Raw genomic sequence first — 20,990 nt, 5'->3', positions numbered from 1 at the left:
AAATTGTTTGATTTAGAATCAATCGTGCTATCACTTTTCATCATGCCAGTAAGATCTCTGACTGTTAAACGTCGATTTTCATGTTTTTGAATGCAGCAGGACACAAGTGTATTGTCTCATTATAATTCTTTTTCGACAAGTGTCTAATCACGTAATATGGGATTTTGACTTTGGTAAGTTCTGTCAATCTGGTTTCACCTTACAGTTTGATTTGAGGTATAGTCTAAAGGAAAATATAACATTTAACTTTACATAGAATCATTATGTATTGGCAAATGTGTGTCATCCTAAACAGCGCTTAATTACTTCGTTTTTAAAGTACTTTTTGGTTTTTAGAATTTCAATTGCTTTCATTTGAAATAATTTATATTTTAAAAAGGAAATTATTAAAACCATATAAGTTTAGCAAAATTCGAATTGATCAATAATTTGGGTAGCTATATGTCTGTGCGAAATCCCTTAAGTTGGAACACTTATGCTGCATTTGAGTTTATCAACTCATTATGATTGGACATTTTAAATTTTATTGCTTTGTATGTATGCGTTATGGCATTTTCAAGTGTTTGCCGCTTATCAAGCGAAATTGTCAAGCAAAAGCTGCCAAATGTGTGGTATTTAAGGTTCGTGCAATTTTGGCAGCTCTTAAACCTCTATTTGTCTCCACAGCGTGCTAACGCAACGGTTAATTAGTAGCAAACTAGAAGCAAACTTTTACAATGGATTTTCTGAAATGTTCCTACGATAAACACGAGCGTGTGTGGAGTGGCGACAAGCGTCCATTGATTTACGATTTCGATTGTTCGTTGGGCAAAGTCATATACAGCACACTGAGGAATTATCCGAAAAAAGTTTGTCAGGTGCGAGCGATAAAAACATTGCAAACAATTTTATAAATCACAAATACGTGTCAATCGACTATAATTCGGTGTATAATAAGTGAATATTTATTTGATTCGAATAATAGTGAAATTGGTGAATTGGTTGTGTGTATGAATAAATGGCCATCACTAATATGACCGCTTACAACTATTAAAGGTTAAATAGCTATTTGAACAGTGATGACGCAAACATAAAATATAACAAAAAAAACGTTAACTTCGATTGGTCTCTCCACAAATAAAAAAGTTTCCCTGTATGGCAAATTTCGTTAAGATAATTTATGAAATTAAAAATTTTTCCATTCAAGAACATTATTTTGATCGTTCAGTTTGCATTGCTGTACTTCCAAGCGCTCTGACACGCCTTTTCAAATTTGCATGTAACTTCGAAAATATTCACCGGAACGATATTAAATTATCTGTGTGTATTCTTAAATATATTTTCATGAAGAAAATTAAGTAAAAAAAATAATTTTTTGAAAATTCTAACTGTATATAAGCCCTTAACATACCCTACTCAGGGTATTCATCAGAATAAACACCAATCACTTTTAATCAAAGTTTCCTATATTACCATCTACTGGGACGATTTCCGCCAATTATTCACCCCTTATGTATAGGCACTAATAAAGTAAGCATGACCTTGCATAACTAATGCTTCTGAACTGCATATCTACGTATATAGGTCAATAGATAATTTTGTAAAATTAAGAGATTTTGTTATCTTTAATGCTTTGATCTCCTGCCAACAATGAATGATAACAACGCTCATATATGTACATACTTGCTATAATAACTTTCATAACCCTGGTTGCGGTGTGGTCTGGTTTGCATTTATTTAGATCAAAATTCCGATTTCTGTTTGTAAGGTTGGCTTTACGTAAATATTTACCACAGATACTATTTTTATTTTAAATATTTCATTAACTTTTTTTAATCTACTTTGGAATTCTCTTTCACCATATATGTAGATATTTTGAACAACTTTAAGAACCACAAACATTTTCGATGCCAAATTCTTGTAGTTTTAGAGCCCATGCATGTTTCTCAAACTGTTAATAGGTATATCAGTCGCAAGTTAGTTATATTTTCTGTTATAGCTGTAAATATTCCGAAACTTCAAATAGGAGATAGCTCTCGTCCACACCTTTAACGAAATCCAAAGAATATTTTAATTTAAGGTATAGAAATTTATTTCAGGCGATGAAATCAAGCTTTATATCATTAGCTTTATATCGGTATTCTGCTTGAGACGATTGTCTCATGTCTCTAATAGTGACTATAGTAATTTAGTGACTGTGTTAGTCAGAAGTCTCATTTTGGTATTCTGGCAGATACAGTGTAGTAGTATATTGTATAGTAGTATACTGTATCTGCCAGAATACCAAAATGAGACTCCTGACTAACAGAGTCATTAATTTAAGATTGTGACAATTAGAGACATGAGACAATCGTCTCAAGCAGAATACCGATATTAAATTAATTTACTCGAAGATGTCAGATCAGAATCAAATCTGAATATTCTCTAAATTTGTTACATACTTTTAGGCTTGCAGCGAAACTAGATTTCTCAAAACAGGGTGTGACAGAATATAAACAGAAAATAATCATGATAAAACTATAGGTTACCCCAAGGTAACCAATTGCCAACTTATAGGGTTTCAAGCAGATTTCATCCATAAATAACGTTATAGTTTCATAAAACAGTGTTTTTCATTTGTATTTTTTCATTCAGTTGCAAAAGCTTGTTTTAAGAAAAATGTTGTTGAAGAAAAATTTATTTGAAGATTAATTTAAATCGTTTTATTTCCCCTTTACGGCGATAAGGCCATTTTCTAATGGAAACACACTCCTTTGTATTCACTATTAAGGGATTATTCATGGGTTTTCTCGGTTAGAAAACAGCCTCTTTTCCAACATTTTTTTCTCATATAAAAAATAGAATATTTTATTCAATTTCTTTATTGTTCCAAACATACCTACATACATGCATACATACACTATTAACAAAGAAATTCTGAAATTTTTAAACTCGGCCATTGCGACCTATTTCCGGTCACCCCTTGGAAAAAAGATGCCTTGTGGGAGTGAATAAATACGGTTTTAGTTAAAATTTGGACGATGAAAAGAACTGAAAAATGGGTTTTAGGCAAACATTTTTACAGAAAAATTCAAATTTCAGTGAAAATTTCACGACTTTATTTTGTTTTCAAAAAATTGTAATCGAAAAAAACTGAAAAAAATGTAGGCAATATTCTAAAGGTGTTGTAGAATTTATTAAGATAATAAAAAAATCGATTTTTTGAAACTCGTAGACACATATAACCTCTTAAAAAATACTTAGTATGCTACTAAGTTCAGAACCAATTATTTATTTATCTATACCGTTTTCAATAGGTTTCCGATAACGACGGACGTGAGGTTACCAATGGAGAGACGCTTACTTGGTCCGTACGCTTGGCACAGCATTTTAAAAAAATGCACCTAAGGCATGATGACGTCATCGGTATTGTGGCTAAAAACAGCACTTATTCGACTTCGGTGGCTGTCGGTTGTTTTATGAATTGTACGCCCTTCCATGCCGTCAATCCAATATTCGATACAAGTACGTACTTACATATCCAAGTAAATTTATACTCGTATATTTCTAAGTCAGAGTAGTAGTTTTGCTTTCATTTTCGATAAAGAACAAAAGACTAGAACCTTTCTCGCTCCTCCACTGCAAAGAGTCCACATACACTTTCTCAAATTCACAACTACCATATTTTCAAACTGGACAGTCGGTACATTTTTAATTTTACATTTGTTAACGATATTCACGATCACGAAGTATTGGGTGTTACATTCGATATTACGCACTCCTTATTTCGCAACGACATTCTCAAGTTGCTAGAGGCATTATTGGCAACTTACAAACCAATATTCCGGTCATAACCTCCAACTTTGGCATATGAATAAACCAAGAAGCAATTCCGGAACACCGAACTCAAGACAATTACTGCTTGTCTCCTTATCTCACCTATCGAACATTTACAAAGGCCTGTATGCTTTCGATAAAGGAGCACAACGTATTTCAAGGTGGTTTTAATGAAATGCTTTTGCAGAAATCTTCTCTGTAGACACCTGCTACTTAGACTGTCTCTTAGGAACATCAATGCAGAACAACGACTAGATACAGCACTATATGGACCAAACTTCAGACGCGACTAACTAAAGACCTAAATTTTGAATAGCCCTTGTTATTTCATAAAGTTTTTTTATTAAAGTGTTGTGGTGTCTATATATTTCTAATAAATATTTTTTTGTTATTTCAGAGACCATTGAAAATGTCTTCGCTACCACAGCACCCAAAGTAATATTTTTAGATGGCGAGTATTATGAGAAAGTCTTGGAAGCTACCCGTGCTTTGAAGCCGTTATACTACACAGTAACCAATCATATTGAGGGTGTAGCAAAAATTGAAGATCTCTTGCTACCCACAAAAACTGAATTCTTTTACCAGTGAGTATATACGAGACTATAAGTATAACACACATCTAATACCTTGTATTCCTTTTAAAGACCTAAACAATTGACGTTAGGCGGTGAACAGACTGTAGCGATACTCTGCTCATCCGGAACCACAGGTCTACCCAAATGCGTATGCATTTCGAATTATGCGCTACAACTAGAAAATGTGTAAGTGGAAGACGACTTAAATATTTGACCTATTGAATTTTCTGATTTTGATTATCACTTCATAATTCTTGTTTGTAGATTTGGTACCAGTGAGGATGTGGTATTCACCAATAGCAGCTTAGACTGGTTTACCGGTTTGTTATTCACCATTGTTTCATGCACTTCCAGCTGCAAGCGCGTTATCACGAACCGTCCCTACACCCCGGAATATTTGGTTGAGTTAGTGCAGAAGTACAAAATTACTAACGTCGGAGCTGCGCCACGTCATGTCGCCGCGCTGGTGGCTTGCCCCACAGCTAACGCCGAGAATTTGAGCACAATTCGTTCATTTTCCATTGGTGGAGGCAGCGTCACTCTATCAGTAATTCAACGTCTACAAAGCTTACTCAAGAACGGTGTGATAACTTTTGGTTATGGACTAACCGAAGTTGGCGGTATTTCATTTAACATGGGAGCTCAGTTTCACACGTCGGTGGGTAAGTTGTTGCCTGGCCTGCACGCGCGCATTGTCGATGAGCAAGGCAAGAATTTGCCACCCAATGAAGTGGGTGAGATTTATGTAAAAACTGGTCGTAGATGGAATGGTTATTATAGTAAACCCATTGAAACGCAACGCTTCCAAGACTCACTTGGCTGGTTTCATACCGGTGATCTTGGCTATTTCGATGATAAAAACATGCTTTACATTGTCGATCGTAAGAAGGATATAATGAAATATCAGGGCATGCAATACTGGCCTGGTGAGATCGAGCAAGTGATCAGTCAGCTGCCAGAAGTGGCGGACGTTTGTGTGGTGGGCGTGTACGATGAGCGCAATGGCGATGCTGCCGGCGCCGTCGTAGTGAAACGTAAGGATGCCGTACTCACGGAGCAGCAAGTCAAGGATCATGTGGTTAAGCAAATACCGGTGTCCTACAAGCACCTGCATGCGGCTGTAATTTTTGTGGATGAACTGCCACACAATACTAATGGCAAGTTGCTAAGGAAGGAGGCGAAGACATTATTTGAGTCATTATAAGTGTTTGGGTAAAGTTATGTTTTGAAATTATTGAGTAAGTGCAAGTAAATGTATGAATGTGCCACAATATTAATTAGATAAAAGAAAATTGTTACATTTAGTTATCATAGTTTTGCAACATTTTGATTTTTTATTTCTTACTGAAAGATAGGACTAGTTCATGAGAGGGAGTCATCCTTTAGGGTGTCTGCGCTTGGCGCGAATTTCAAAGTTTCTACGGCTTCACTACACATACCTCTTCCAGTGTATCTGGTGTTGCCTTGTTAATGCCGAATTAGTGAGCAAGAGATGATCCATTCTTCCCCGGTTCTTTGCTCTTGACATCTCTTGCAGTCAGCCTCATTCTGCAGACGTAAACCAATGTACGAGTTTACCAATGTCGGCCACGCTTTCGGATGACAGCCACACAGCACTCTTGGCAATCTCTTCCGCTATCTCATAAAAGTGAAGTCGCTTGTTGTGAAGTTGTTTGCTGGCGACACTCTCTACTGCTATCTTGTCTTCCAAACTCTGGAGTTGTCTGCCGAGAAATTAGAGACTAGTTCCACAGCGAATCCAATAACAAAAAGCCTCTCTTTGGAATACACTGTTGTACTCCGGCAGTATAAAAGGCTAGCTTTTGTCTATTTCGGGACTGTATATTCCCACACCAACTGTCTCCTACATTTTCGAACCATCTGTATAAATGTTTAAGATGTTGCGCGCAGGTGGCGTGCCTCTACACTAACCACCTCTTTTTAAGTTTACTTCGGATCTTCTTCCTTCTTTGAAAAGTGGAACTATGTAGTCTTTGCCTGCCATTACCCACTGAACTATGGCCGAAGTTTCTATAATATATGTAAATAATCCTACCGCCAGTCGTCGTCCCGCCGATTTTGCCACGCAGTCTTCAGCGAAGAGGTTGGGATGGTTCCTTAAGCTCTATTTATACACAGCACAGCTTAACCGTTTCTTATAATATCTCTAAATCAAAAATACGAACCGCCTACTTAAAAATATTTCTGTCTTATCGTACAATAAATGTGTTAGTCATTAGTGTAGGTATAACACGTGTCAAACAGCACGAAAAAAGGCATGTTTTTGTGATTTTTTTTCTAACGACACAGTTAAAATATATTTATTTAACGAAAAGTACATTAAAGTATGACATTTGAGGAATGTCTCATCAAATTTTTATAAAGAAATATTGAAAACTATGGCAATGGTAGCAATTGTTCGGACGTGTCTCGCAAAAAAGTTGAATTGCGGTGCCCCTCATAACTCGGTGCTGGATCATCTGAAATCAAAAAACCCAAGTTCATTCGTTAGATAATAGTTTGCCCCAGGTAACGCTGTCGAGTTTTTTTTTTAATTTCAATTTTTGAATTTTTTCGAAGACTTTGAAGTGAAAAACACAATTTTTTGAGAAAAAATCGGCTAATTTGTCATTGTAAAATCAAAATTATGAACAAAAAAAACAAAACTCGACAGCGTTACCTCGTAAAATATGTACAGAAATAGTGTTTAAAATTTCAAAAGGATCGGTGCAGTAGGGGCACCGACTTTGAAAACGTGAGTTGTGGGAAAAGCACGTTTAAAGTTTCACAGAAGCTCACAATCAAATCGGAGGGCGGAGACTTACAAGTTTGTATATCCGTCAATTTTGCTTTAATTGCTCTCAAATTTTCACAGAATAATCTTAAGATATTGTACATTAATATACACTGGTCGGCATATATATTTTGTCATAGCATTCATTTGACCTTTAGACTCTTGAACTAAGTACCGGTGCATTATTAGAACCGAAAATGATGATGAAAGAGAAGTGCAAATTAATAACTGTAAATATGCGAAATATTTCGTCAATTGTCTTTAGTTTTTTCGTTCTGCTGATAAGAATGCCGGCAAGCAACGATTTTTGCAGCGGCATATATATTTTGTCATTGCGTGATTTAGTTGTTTCTAGGCAAGCTGAAAGTGTGGTTCAAGAATATTATTACAAGTTTTCATTAACATTGCATAAAGTTGATCTTTTAATATTTAAAATGGTTAAAACATCTGAAACAAAATAAGATCAGAATTGTGATCTTGGGTTTTTCCGTAATAAACATCGCTAGGGAATATAATTTGTCTCGTCAGACCATTTACTATCAAATCAATAAATATAGAAAATGTAACGATGTCACCAATGTTCGCCGTAAAGGCAGAAATCGAAAGACAGGAGCTGATGCCGACCGTCTTATCGTCCGTGCTTTTAAGAAGGACCCTCTAAAAACACCAAAGGCTGTGTCCTTGGAATGGAATGAGACTGCATCCACTTCCATAAGTGAGAGAACAATACGCAGGCGTTTGATTGAAGCAGATATGAAAACATATATTGCAAAGCCAATACCTTTCATCACCCTAAAAAATAGACTAAAGCGTTTGGAGTTCGCGAAAAGGTACATCACCAAGTCCCCTTCATTTTGGTGTAAAATCCTGTGGACGGATGAGAGTAGTTTTGAATTCCACGCATCACAAAAGAAAGTTTTTGTAAGAATTAACAAGAATTATCGTAAAAAAATTGCTTCTGTGTGTCAAAGAGTAAGCCATGGGGGTGGGAGCGTAATGTTCTGGGGCGCAGTTTCATACAATGGTGTGGGAGACTTGGTTCCCATAGACGGAGCCATGAACCAGAACCGATATTTAGAAACCTTAAACAATTATGCACTTCCTTCCGGATAGATTAATAGGAAAAGAATTTATTCTCCAACAGGACAATGCTCCATGCCATAAGGCGAGATTAATTACTAGGTTTTTAAGAGATGTTGGGGTGGAAACCCTCGATTGGCCACCACAAAGTCCTGACTTAAACATTATTGAAAATGTGTGGTCGCTAATAAAGCGAAATAGAAGCACTGATCTGACCAGGACAAAACCAGAAACCATCACTGAGGTCACAATGAATTGGAAAGAGATTCCTTTGAAATACCTCCAAACCTTGGTCGAATCCGTCCCGAATCGCCTCCAAAAGGTCATAGACACCAAAGGAGGTTATATTTTTTTATTAATTTCCAGTTTAAAATAGATTTATAAAACAAAATAGTGAATTAAGATAAAAAAAAATGTTTGTCAAAATACTTATGCCACCCATGAAAGTACTTTGTTTTTAGTTTTAATTAAATAAAAAATCTAAATCAATGTTAAACATGAAAAATTGTTATATTTATAATTTAATATATTGTAACTAAATGAACTATGTACAATCCATAAATACTTTTCTCTTTAAAATAAATAAAATTTCAAACCGAAACTGAGGCATCGCCATGTCAATATATATGCCGACCAGTGTATGTGTATAGCGAAATCATTTCGTCACGTGATTCTAATCATATCTCTGTTATGTCAACGAACACTTTTGCGGGAGTACCCATTCGCCCAGCAACTGCAAGAGATAAGCTATCAAACATATCAATTAAACAAAAAAAAAAACAAATAATAAAGATAAGGGTTCGACATAATTTTTAAACTCTGGCAACATGTTGCTACAGAGTATAAAAGTTTGAAGGCGAACTAAATTGAAAAGGCGAACCATCCCTCCATTGCAAATGCATTAAGGATAACGATTTAAAGGCATAGTTCCGGGACAAGCACTGAGACGAGTAGGTCCTTGTGGCATATACTACAGCGGCCATATAAAGGAGCGCAAATGGCGGCAGACTCCGCCGCCGAGTACTATCATTCACCTCGGTGGTGGCGACTCCCTTTCATGCAACTTCTTCAATCTACTTTTAGAGAAAATAATTCGAGCTTCAGAGCTAAATAGAGAATGTACCATCTTCTATAAGAGTGTACAGCTGCTGACGTACGCCAATGATATTAATATCATTGACCACAACAAACGCGGCGTTAGTTCTGCTTTCTCCAGAATGGATAAGGAAGCGAAGCAAATGGGTCTGGTAGTGAACGATGCCAAGACGAAATATTTCCTCTCATTCAACAAAAATATGTCACAACCGCTGCTACGCTCCCACGTTACTGTTGACAGTCATAACTTCGAAGTCGTAGACAATTTGGTCTGTCTTGGAGCACCAATCTCTCGAAATCAGAGTCGACGTTGCGAGTTTTCGACAGAAAAGTTCTGCGGAAATTTTATGGCGCTTTGCGCGTTGGCCACGGCGACTATCGCATTCGTTTTAAAGATGAGCTGTATGAGATACGAGTATACGCCAACATTGGCATAGTTCAGCGAATTGAACGACATTGACTACGCTGGCTAGGTCATGTTGTCCGGATGGATGAAAACACTCCAGCTCTGAAAGCATTCGACGCAGCGGGAAACAGAGAAAGAGGAAGATCTCCATTCCTTTGAGAATACTAGGTGGAAAAGGATTTGGCTTCGCTTGGAATCACCACATTGCCAAAAAAAAAAAGAAATGACTGGAGCGCTGTTGTTAACTCGACTACAACCAGTCAGTAAAGAAGAAGAGGTATATAATTTACACACAGCACCAAACTCTCTTCAGTTTAAAAAATGCACTTTGATTTCTAAGATACAATTTTTTGGCCAAAAGTCTTTTTTTCACATCGAAGTAAAGTCCGTTTATATGGGTCATACTCCAAAGTATAACAATTTTGATATGATTTTTTGTTTGCGCTGCTTTTTGGTCTGTTACAGATAACGAAATGCCGTTTTTTTTTGCTGCGCATTTAGTTGATATAAAATTGATAGTTGATATTATTGTAAATAGTATATATTTAGAATTGGTGTTCCAGTAAAGTGTGTTTAGTATGCTAAGGTATGTACTTTTAACTGATATAAATGATACAAAATAAGGTCGTTATTTTAATATAAGTGGTTTTAATTAATTTATATATAAATTAATTACCATTATTTTGTAAAATTCGAAATCTAAAATTTAAGCATACTTGTAAAAATTTGGCTGACCCTGAACAGGGTATATTAAGTTTGTCACGAAGTTTGTAATACACAGAAGGAAGCGTCGGAGACCCTATGAAATATATATGTATATGTATATGTAAATGATCAGTATGTTGAGCTGAGTCGATTTAGCCATGTCCGTCTGTCTGTATATATACGAACTAGTCCCTCAGTTTTTAAGATATCCTTTTGAAATTTTGCAAACGTCATTTTCTCTTCAAGAAGCTGCTCATTTGTTGGAACTGCCGATATTCGACCACTATAACTTATAGCTGCCATACAAACTGAACCATCGGAATCAAATGCTTGCATGGGAAACTTTCTCATCACGATATATCTTCACGAAATTTGGCATGAGTTATTGTTCATAGAAATACTGTAATAATATCCGAAGAAATTGTTCAAATCGGCTCACTATATCATATTGCTGCCATGTAAACCGAACGATCGGAATAAAGGGCTTGTGTGGAAAACTTTCGCATTTGACGTGACATCTTCACGAAATTTTACATGGATTACTGCTTAAGGTAATAATATGTATAATCTCCGAAAAAATTGTCCAGATCGGATACTATAGCATATAGTTTCCATACAAACTGAACACATAGTTACTAAAAGAAATGCACCTGTGAAGGGTATATTAGCTTCGATGCAGCTGAAGCTAACGTTTTTTTCTTGTTTTTATATCGTCCAATATCTGTATTTAGTAGTTAATCTCATTTACCTGCTACTAGTTTCTACAGCTGAAGATTCTGTTTTTTTTTCAGGCATGCATCATTTTCAGAATGAAGACCTCTTAGAACTGTGGCTAAAAGCCCGAGACAGGGATGGTAACTTTTTAGCAATTTGTCAGCATATTACAGGAAATATTAAAGACCAAATAAATTCATTAAACGAAAAAAATCATCGTTTATGTCATAGTTTTGAACAAAGATGGGCTGCAGCAAGAAGAAACAAGGAGTATTTTAAAAATAAAAAATCCGATTAGTTGAACAAATTTTTTGCTATCGAGGCCATCTATATCTTTTGGACGACCAACCCTTCCTTTTAATGAAAAATCAACCCCGTTCAAAAAGAAGAGAAGCCTCGCAATTATGCCACGAAAACAGCATAAATCGTCGTTAATGGTTGGGCATGGCTGCACGGCAAAAAGTCCAACTCAACCAGCTAAAGTAAGAAAGTGGTTGCTAGATCCGAAGGAAGCCACTTTAAAGTATACGCCTGACGAAGTAAACAGCAGTAATTAAATATACGACATGGGGCTCTTTTAAAAAATTGTGATATGTATCCAAGCTATACGATGTGTGGAAATGTAAAGACCACTTGGTGTAAAGATTACTGATATTGTAGCAAATCTTCTGGAACATACTATATAGTATATTCACCCCAAAACCAAATACTCTTCAATATGGAATAAGTCTACTACATGCATTGATTCGTTTTTTGAATATATCGAAAAAAAAATAATTCAAGAACGATTTTCAACACTTTTGTATCTGTACGTAACATGGCAACTCAGCACGTAGAGGTTTTAACAATAACGAACTCTTCTCCAAAATAACTAATGTGGACGAAGGTGTAATCCAAAAATTTAAAATCATTTGCCAGTATCAACTCGACGTAAAATAATTTAAAGAACCATACCTCTGCCGGGCTTTATGTATGTCAAAATATTTCTTGTATCCAATGCCTGCCACAAAGTTCTAGTATATGAAAGTCAAATAATAGAAAATACCTTATTGCTCGTGGGATATTTCGGGGAAGAAGGATCTGAAGCAAGAAACAAACTATATAAATATGACCGACAAACTCACGCTAGGAAAAGCAGCCGAAAAAATAATCTGGAAGACGTTTTTGAAGAACCATATAGCTATGGACACTTCAAAACCCGTAATTTCCAATATTAATTTAAAATAAAAGTCAACCGACCTTATAGGTAACATCTTCCACCTCAAATTACAAAAATGATCTTAGAACCACAACCAGATACTTTAGAGCACGAAGAAGATACACATGACGATCAAGAGGCTGTTTTGGAAGAAATGGTGCTTGAGTTCTAGTATAGATACAGACACATAATTTTTTTAAATAATAAATACAATATATTTTGTGATAAAACGCGTTTCTTATTTAACATATCATTTTAAATGACTCTAGGTTGTATAATAATGTTAATATACTTAAAAGAAAACAATTACCCATAAGCCTTAGTTAAAAAAACTTTTAGTGACTTTGGGCCAAAAATGGGGTCCTAGAAACCATAGTGCATTGGTAAGTTCTGTAAGTTTCGTCTAATTTGGCAGTTGTGTACCATTTACCCGCCTGTAGAAACATTATTGGCAAATGGGTCTAATAATAAACATCGCTTAATTACTTCATTTCAAAGTAATTTGTGATTTAGAAATTCAATTGCTTTCATTTGAAATAATTTATCTTTAAAAGAGGAAAAGAAAACAAGAGAAAAGAGGGTTTATCGAAAATCGAGTTGATCAATAATTTGAGTAACTATATGACTGTATAGTAAAAGTTGTAATACTTATGCTGCATTTGAATTTGTCAACTCATGTTATGATTGGATTTAAAATTTTATTGCTTTGTATGTATGTATATACATATGTATGTGCTATGACATTTTCAGGTGTTTGCCGCTTATCAAGCGAAATTGTCAAGCGAAAGCTGCCAAATTTGTGGTATTTAAGGTTCGTGCAATTTTGACAGCTCTTAAACCTCTAATTGTTTCCACAGCGCGCTAACGCAACGGTTAATTAGTAGCAAACTAGAAGCAAACTTTCAGAATGGATTTTCTAAAATGTTCCTACGATAAACACGAGCGTGTGTGGAGTGGCGACAAGCGTCCATTGATTTACGATTTCGATTGTTCGTTGGGCAAAGTTATATACAGCACACTGAGGAATTATCCGAAAAAAGTTTGTCAGGTGGGAGCGATAAAAACATTGTAAAAAAATTTTATAAATCACAAATACGTGTCAAGTGACTATAATTCGATGTATAATAAGTGAATATTTATTTGATTCGGTTTGTGTGTACGAATAAATGGCCATCGCTACAACTACTTATAATATGAAATAACTATATGAAGAGTGATGACGGAAACATAGAAATAACAAGAAAAACGTTAACTTCAAATGCTCTCTCCACAAATAAAAAAGTTTTCATGCATGCCAAATTTCGTCAAGATAATTGATAAAATAAAAAAGTTTTGCATTTAAGAACATTATTTTGAACGTTCAGTTTGTATGGCAGCTATATAATTTAGTAGTCCGATATCGGTGTTGCCAGCAAAAAAGAGCAGCTTCTTTTAGGACGTGTGCAAAATTTCAGATAGTTATTTCGAAAGTTAGTTCACGGACATTAGATGGACGGACATGGCTAAATCGACTCAGCTTGACTCGCTTATCATTCAAATATGTATATATTTTAACAGGTCAAAGTTTTCTTCCACGTACTTTAAACTTCACGGCAAACTTAAAGGGAACACTTAGAAGGGAAGACTTGTTCTGCCGCCCCCCTTTATCTACTTACCTACAAGTTTCATGAGGTAGTTCGAACAAAAGTGAATTTTTACAAAATATCTTCGATATTAAGTACATATATAAAATTTAGGAACTATGAACTCTTACTTGAGATCGACCATGAGTCAGAGTAGACTGTCCAATCTTGCGATTCTCTCAATAGAATGTGAAACTGCTTCAACTTTAAATTACAATGATATGATATGTGATTTTGCAGCGATCAAATCTAGAAAAGTTCATCTTTAAGTTCTATCACTATTTTAAAGAAAGATATAAGCCAAAAGATATAAGAAAAATTCAAAAACTGAAGAGTATTCGAGTAAATATTAATATTTTTCATTGTTATTCAGATTATTACAGTGTGAATGTATAACTCTCTATCTTTTATAATCAATTTTGTAAAAAAATTTGTTGAAGTATTTTTCTATATATTAAAAAACAACGAAGATCATTTTGCCGCCCCCAAAACGTTGCGCCCGGGGCAACGGCCCCCTTCAATAATTATGAACAGAATTTCAGGTCACTAGAGGTTCTCATCGCAAACTTTATAGGGTTTCAAGCAGGTTCAACTAATGAATAAGAATATAGTTCCATTAAACTGTATTTTTATAGGATATCATTTAGTTGAAAAAGCCTGTGTTTACTAACTTGAGGAATAATTCATTCGAAGATTATTTTTTAATTTTCCTTTTTTACGATTTTTACGGACATAAGGCCATTTTATCAGGATGAAAAATAACTTGTTTTAGTTAAAACTTTAACTTAGAACTTGGAAAGCAGCAGCGAAACTATTACTCGGATCAACTTGAAAATTTAGAACAAAATTCTAAAAAACTCGATTTTTTGAAACTCATAACCCCTTAAAAAATATACTTAGTATGGTGCTAGTCGAGAACACATTATTTATTTATTATTAATATTCTGATTTATACCATTTTCAATAGGTTTCCGATAACAACGGACGTGAGGTTACCAATGGAGAAACGCTTACTTGGTCCGTACGCTTGGCACAGCATTTTAAAAAAATGCACCTAAGGCATGATGACGTCATCGGTATTGTAGCTAAAAATAGCACTTATTCGACTTCGGTGGCCGTCGGTTGTTTTATGAATTGTACGCCGTTCCATGCCGTCAATCCAATATTCGATACGAGTACGTACTTACACATATCCAAGTAAATTTATATATTTCTAAGTCATAGTAGCAGTATTTCTAGGTAATTTCTAAGTAGTAGTAGTAGTAGCTAGTAGTAGTTTTGCTTTCATTTTCGATAAAGAACGAAAGACTAGAACCTTTCTCGCTCCTCCACTGGAAAGAGTCCACATACACTGCTGTCAAATCCACAGCTACCATATTTAAAAACTGAACACTAGTCGGTACATTTTTAATTTTACATTTGTTAACGATAATCACGATCACGAAGTATTGGGTGTTACATTCGATATTACGCACTCCTTCTCTCGGAACGACATTCTCAAGTTGCTAGTCGGCAGCACCAAAGGTAAGATCCAAGAGGCATTATTGGCAACTTACAAACCAATATTCCGGTCATAACCTACAACTTTGGCATATGAATAAACCAAGAAGCAATTCCGGAACACCGAACTCAAGACAATTACTGGTTGTCTCCTTATCTCACCTATCGAACATTTACAAAGGCCTGTATGCTTTCGATAAAGGAACACAACGTATTTCAAGGTGGTTTTAATGAAATGCTTTTGCAGAAATCTTCTCTGTAGTCACCTCCTACTTAGAGTGTGTCCTACGAACATTAATGCAGAACAACGACTAGATACAGCACTATATGGACCAAACTTCAGACGCGACTAACTGAAGACCTAAATTTTGAATAAAGTTTTTTTATTAAAGTGTTGTGGTGTCTATATATTTCTAATAAATATTTTTTTGTTATTTCAGAGACCATCGAAAATGTCTTCGCTACCACAGCACCCAAAGTAATATTTTTAGATGGCGAGCATTATGAGAAAATCTTAGAAGCTACCCGTGCATTGAAGCCTTCATACTACACACTAACCAATCATATTGATGGTGTAGCAAAAATTGAAGATCTCTTGCTACCCACAAAAACTGAATTCTTTTACCAGTGAGTATATACGAGACTGTAGAGTATAGCACACATCCAAAACTTTGTATCCCTTTCAAAGGCCTGAACAACTGACGTTAGGCGGTGAACAGACTGTAGCGATACTCTGCTCATCCGGAACCACAGGTCTACCCAAATGCGTATGCATATCGAATTATGCGCTACAACTAGAAAATGTGTAAGTGGAAGACGACTTAAATTTTTGACCAATTTTCTAATTTTGATTATCACTTCATAATTCTTGTTTGTAGATTTGGTACCAGTGAGGATGTGGTATTCACCAATAGCAGCTTAGACTGGATTACCGGTTTGTTATTCACCGTTGTTTCATGCACTTCCAGCTGCAAGCGCGTTATCACGAACCGTCCCTACACCCCGGAATATTTGGTTGAGTTAGTGCAGAAATACCAAATTAGTATCGTCGGAGCTGCGCCATTTCATGTTGCCGCGCTGGTGGCTTGCCCCACAGCTAACGCCGAGAATTTGAGCACAATTCGTTCGTTTTCCATTGGTGGAGGCAGCGTCACTCTGCCAGTAATTCAACGTCTACAAAGCTTACTCAAGAACGGCTTGATAACCTTTGGCTATGGACTAACCGAAGTTGGCGGTATTTCATTTAACATGGGCACTCAGTTTCACACGTCGGTGGGTAAGTTGTTGCCTGGCCTGCACGCGCGCATTGTCGATGAGCAAGGCAAGAATTTGCCACCCAATGAAGTGGGTGAGATTTATGTAAAAACTGGTCGTAGATGGAATGGTTATTATAGTAAACCCATTGAAACGCAACGCTTCCAAGACTCACTTGGCTGGTTTCATACCGGTGATCTTGGCTATTTCGATGATAAAAACATGCTTTACATTGTCGATCGTAAGAAAGATATAATGAAATATCAGGGCATGCAATACTGGCCTGGTGAGATCGAGCAAGTGATCAGTCAGCTGCCTCAAGTGGCTAACGTTTGTGTGGTGGGCGTGTACGATGAGCGCAATGGCGATGCAGCCGGCGCCGTTGTAGTGAAACGTAAAGATGCCGTGCTGACGGAGCAGCAAGTCAAGGATCATGTGGTTAAGCAAATACCGGTATCCTACAAGCAACTTCATGCGGGTGTAATTTTTGTGGATGAACTGCCACACAATACTAATGGCAAGTTGCTAAGGAAGGAGGCGAAGACATTATTTGAGTCATTATAAGTGTTTGGATGGACTTATGTCTTGTAAGGATTAAATGCTAGTGATTGTATGAATGTGCCACAATATTAATTAGGTAAATGAAAATTTTTACACTTAGTAATCGTAGTTTTACAACTTTTTTTTAGCAAATGTTATTCTGTAATATTTAAGAAATAAAAGAAACTGGAAATATCATACAATTTTTTCGTTGTATCTACTTCATTTATATGAAGTGCCGTAATTTGATGGCTTTCTGGAAGGTAAGTCAGTGTCCTGTGAAGTTCACGTATTAAGCGTCAAAGGACTGTCAAATATAAATAACGCTAGGAAAATGGAAATGTATCAAATATCATTAGTTAGATAAGAAAATATTATAATTATCACCTCTACACCTCTTTTTCTTCGAGTAAATGCTTTAATATACGTGCTAGACAAAAGGCGTTTGAAGAGCATTGCACTGAAAAGATTTCAGGAAACACTTTCCAACATTAATCGGTTGACACAAAAAAGTTCAAAGGCCGAAGAACTCAATATCTGTCTGCACTTCCGGTATTCATTTCTTTAACGTAAAAGGGTTGGTTTCTAAGATTGGCCAAGTATAATAATGATCTTTGATGATCTTTCGGCTTCAATTATTGCTTCGCGCGTTGGTGGAAGAATACTTACAGGTCTTTTTCGATACTCTGTTCCACAGCAGAAATAAAGTCTTCGGTGCCCACTGTACGACAACTTTGAGGATGCGTATTAATCTACCCTTCTTCTTCTTTACTGGCGTAGACACCGCTTACGCGATTATAGCCGAGTCAACAACAGCCCTATTCACTGTATATTACAACCGACGCGCAATGTTTTGCTCGAACCGAACCATTTGGATAATAAATTTGAAGTAGATCTGTAGGTTAGGCATCTTTCCTACGTATTTTCACATTCCTCGCGTTATTCGATTGGAGTTGTTGTACGTTTATTCGTTTGAACATTGCCTTTAAATGAGAGGTTATAATTCAAATGTAATCAGGGCACGTTAGATCACGATAGCTTTATTGGCGAATGGAATAAATGGGTTCCCTCAAGCGAAACACGGACCTTCAAATTATATCTCGAAGACCAGTGTTTCTTTAAGATTGGTTGAGTAGTTCGAGAAAAATCTGGACCAATGTCTTCGAAGACACAGTTTTGAGAGAAAAGCGTTTGCATATTTTAGTGCATATATTGCTGGCCTCCAGCGCCCAACTTTTCAAGGCTGTATTTCCAAAGCTATTACTCGGATCAACTTGAACATTTAGAACAACATTCTAGAGATATTATAGAATGGATGTGGTAATGATGTATTGCTAAATTGAAAACTAACCTCTTTTGATATATATTTCAACTAGATTTCTAAACTTTTATCGAAAAATTTCACATAACGGGTGATCCAATAAAAGCACTTTTTTCAATAACCTCATTTTGACAGATCACGCGTGAGACAAGCTGTCATGTCTTTTCGCTGGTATTTTTTTTTGCTATTTTATCATGGAAAAACTTACGTCTTAATAACGTTTACAAATCGTTCTATTTTATTACGAAAATTCACGTTTTGTAAAGAATGTGTTTCGCAGGCTTCATTCAATTCAGGGTCAACATACTCGTAATCGGCCTTCTGAGCGCACTATTCGCAACACCATTACCCATCTTGAATCCCAGCATTCATTATTGGATAATATTCGACCGAATAAACTACGTCCAGCACACAGTGAAGAAAATATAGCAGCCGTAGCTCAGGGTGTACACGAAGACGATGGAGAGTCGATTCGGCGCCGTTCGCAGCAACTCGGACTGACGTATGGCACGACTTGGCGCGTTTTACGTAGAAAGCTTAAATTGAAAGCGTATAAAATACAGTTTTCGCAAGAACTGACGCCGCTCGACATCGCTTCGCTCTGGAAAAGATCCGACGTTCTCGAGCCAAATTTTGTTCAGCGACGAGGCCAATTACTGGCTCAATCGGTATGTAAACAAGCGAAATTGTCACATTTGGGGCGAAGAGCAACCAGAAGAGATTCAACAGGAGCTATTTCATCTAGAAAAAAAACAACGGTTTGGTGTGATTTTTGGGCCGATTGAATCATCGAACCATATTTCTTCAATAATGATGCCGGTGACAATGTAACCGTCTATTTGATGCCTGAAATTGAAGCTCGTTATGTCAGCGACATTTGGTTACAAGAGTACGACGCCACATCCCACACATCGTAACAATGGATGGACGTATTGAAAGAACGCCTCGGTGAGCGGATAATTTCACGTTTTGGGCCGTTCGATTAGCTACCAAGATCGTGTGACTTTTTGCTGTAGAAGTATGTAAAGTCTAAAGTCTATGCAGACAATCCCCCTTCGATTCAGGTCTTGGAGGAAACATCACGAGCGTCATTCGCCAGTTACCATTCGAAAAGCTCGAACCAGTCATTGAAAATTGGAATCAACGGATGAAATATCTGAGGCATAGCCTCAAATTTTCAAAAAATAAATACCAAAGAATGTTCTTTGGAGCGATAATAAACATTCTCTATTAAATTTGAAGTTTCTGTTTTCTTTTTTTTTTTTAAGAAAGTACAATTCCCAACCGCCAGAGCCTGTTTCTTACTCGTCCCTCAAACAATATTCGCATTCTTTCATTACGCAACAATAAATAAATTTTTAATGTAATGAATGTATGTAGATCTGTGCGAGTGCAAGTGCGTTTAAAGATTATCATTTGTATGTACAAAGTGAAAATTTAATTAATTCCTTAATGCCAAGCGCGAATGAACAAAACAGCAATGCATTTATATTTGCACTTACACACACACACACGCGCAGCTGGCAGCAAATATCCACTTATAAAATCATATTTTAATCATTTAGTTTGACTGATTTTCAGCTTTTTTAATGCTGTTGGCTTAAGAGATGCCAGCAAATTCCTGCGTCAGCAGCTGCATCAGCTACTTTCTGAGTGGCGGCCGCGCTTCACATTCATAACAACTACAGACGTGCCTCCATATGCCTGCGTAAGTGTTATATACGTGGCAGGACATAACGAATGTGCTTGAGCGATAGCCATTTGCAGCGGACGGAACATGAAAGAATGCTATCAGGCGAGTGGTGCAGTCCCTACACATTTTCAAAATACAGTACTTCCAAAGTAGCTATGGACTAGTTGCACTAAAGCCTCCTAGCAGCTCTTAGGTACGAGATATATTTATGAGCGGCACAAGTCTCAACGTAAGTTGTTGACACTATTGAAAGATAACATTACTATTTTGAAGTATATTCTTGTAAACGAGTACTACCAAACTTCAGACGAAACGGCTCGTAGTCTTCTTTTTCAAGGGCGACTGTCAAAAATGTGTTTAACGAGTTTTAACTTGGTCTACCATCGGTATTTAATGAGCTCGAGCCCCGAAACCGGCTACAACGGTGTGTAACATAACAAAAGTTCACGATCTTGTATTGACATTGAGGCATTTGGGATCTCAAAAAATCACGTAAGTCATATCCAGTATGAAATATTGAGAATGAGAAAGCGGTTGACTCGTTGAATGCCGAGTTTTCTCACTTCGACGTATTATCTACCCGCTGATAAACAACATAGACCAAAGAAAAGTATAAACAATGGTCTTTGCACGTCAAACCTACTCCGATGAAGGCGAAGACTCGTTTGACGGTGAAATGATAGCCACTGATTTCTGGG

General features: G+C 36.5%; 1 protein-coding gene across 4 annotated transcripts; it reads left to right on the top strand.

Moving 5' to 3' along the window:
* The first annotated feature begins 625 nt into the window (after positions 1–625).
* LOC105233743 (uncharacterized) lies at positions 626–17,481 on the top strand. 4 transcript variants are annotated; one of them, XM_049450818.1, is made up of 6 exons: positions 626–857; positions 3,276–3,483; positions 4,193–4,379; positions 4,440–4,556; positions 4,635–4,900; positions 16,629–17,481. In XM_049450818.1, the coding sequence occupies exons 1-6, from the start codon at positions 717–719 to the stop codon at positions 17,300–17,302; spliced, it is 1,593 nt and encodes a 530-aa protein (XP_049306775.1). In that variant the 5' UTR covers positions 626–716; the 3' UTR covers positions 17,303–17,481. The 4 variants fall into 4 exon arrangements, with proteins under 4 accessions (XP_049306775.1, XP_049306772.1, XP_049306774.1 ...); XM_049450815.1 differs by lacking the exon at positions 16,629–17,481 and having other exon boundaries at positions 629–857; positions 4,635–5,694; XM_049450817.1 differs by lacking the exons at positions 3,276–3,483; positions 4,193–4,379; positions 4,440–4,556; positions 4,635–4,900 and adding exons at positions 14,952–15,159; positions 15,925–16,111; positions 16,173–16,289 and having other exon boundaries at positions 632–857; positions 16,363–17,481.
* Positions 17,482–20,990: the final 3,509 nt, after the last annotated feature.

This window comes from Bactrocera dorsalis, chromosome 3 (genome assembly GCF_023373825.1).
Source record: "Bactrocera dorsalis isolate Fly_Bdor chromosome 3, ASM2337382v1, whole genome shotgun sequence".
Classification (NCBI taxonomy): domain Eukaryota; kingdom Metazoa; phylum Arthropoda; class Insecta; order Diptera; family Tephritidae; genus Bactrocera; species Bactrocera dorsalis.
This window is presented reverse-complemented; position numbering and strand designations above follow the sequence as displayed.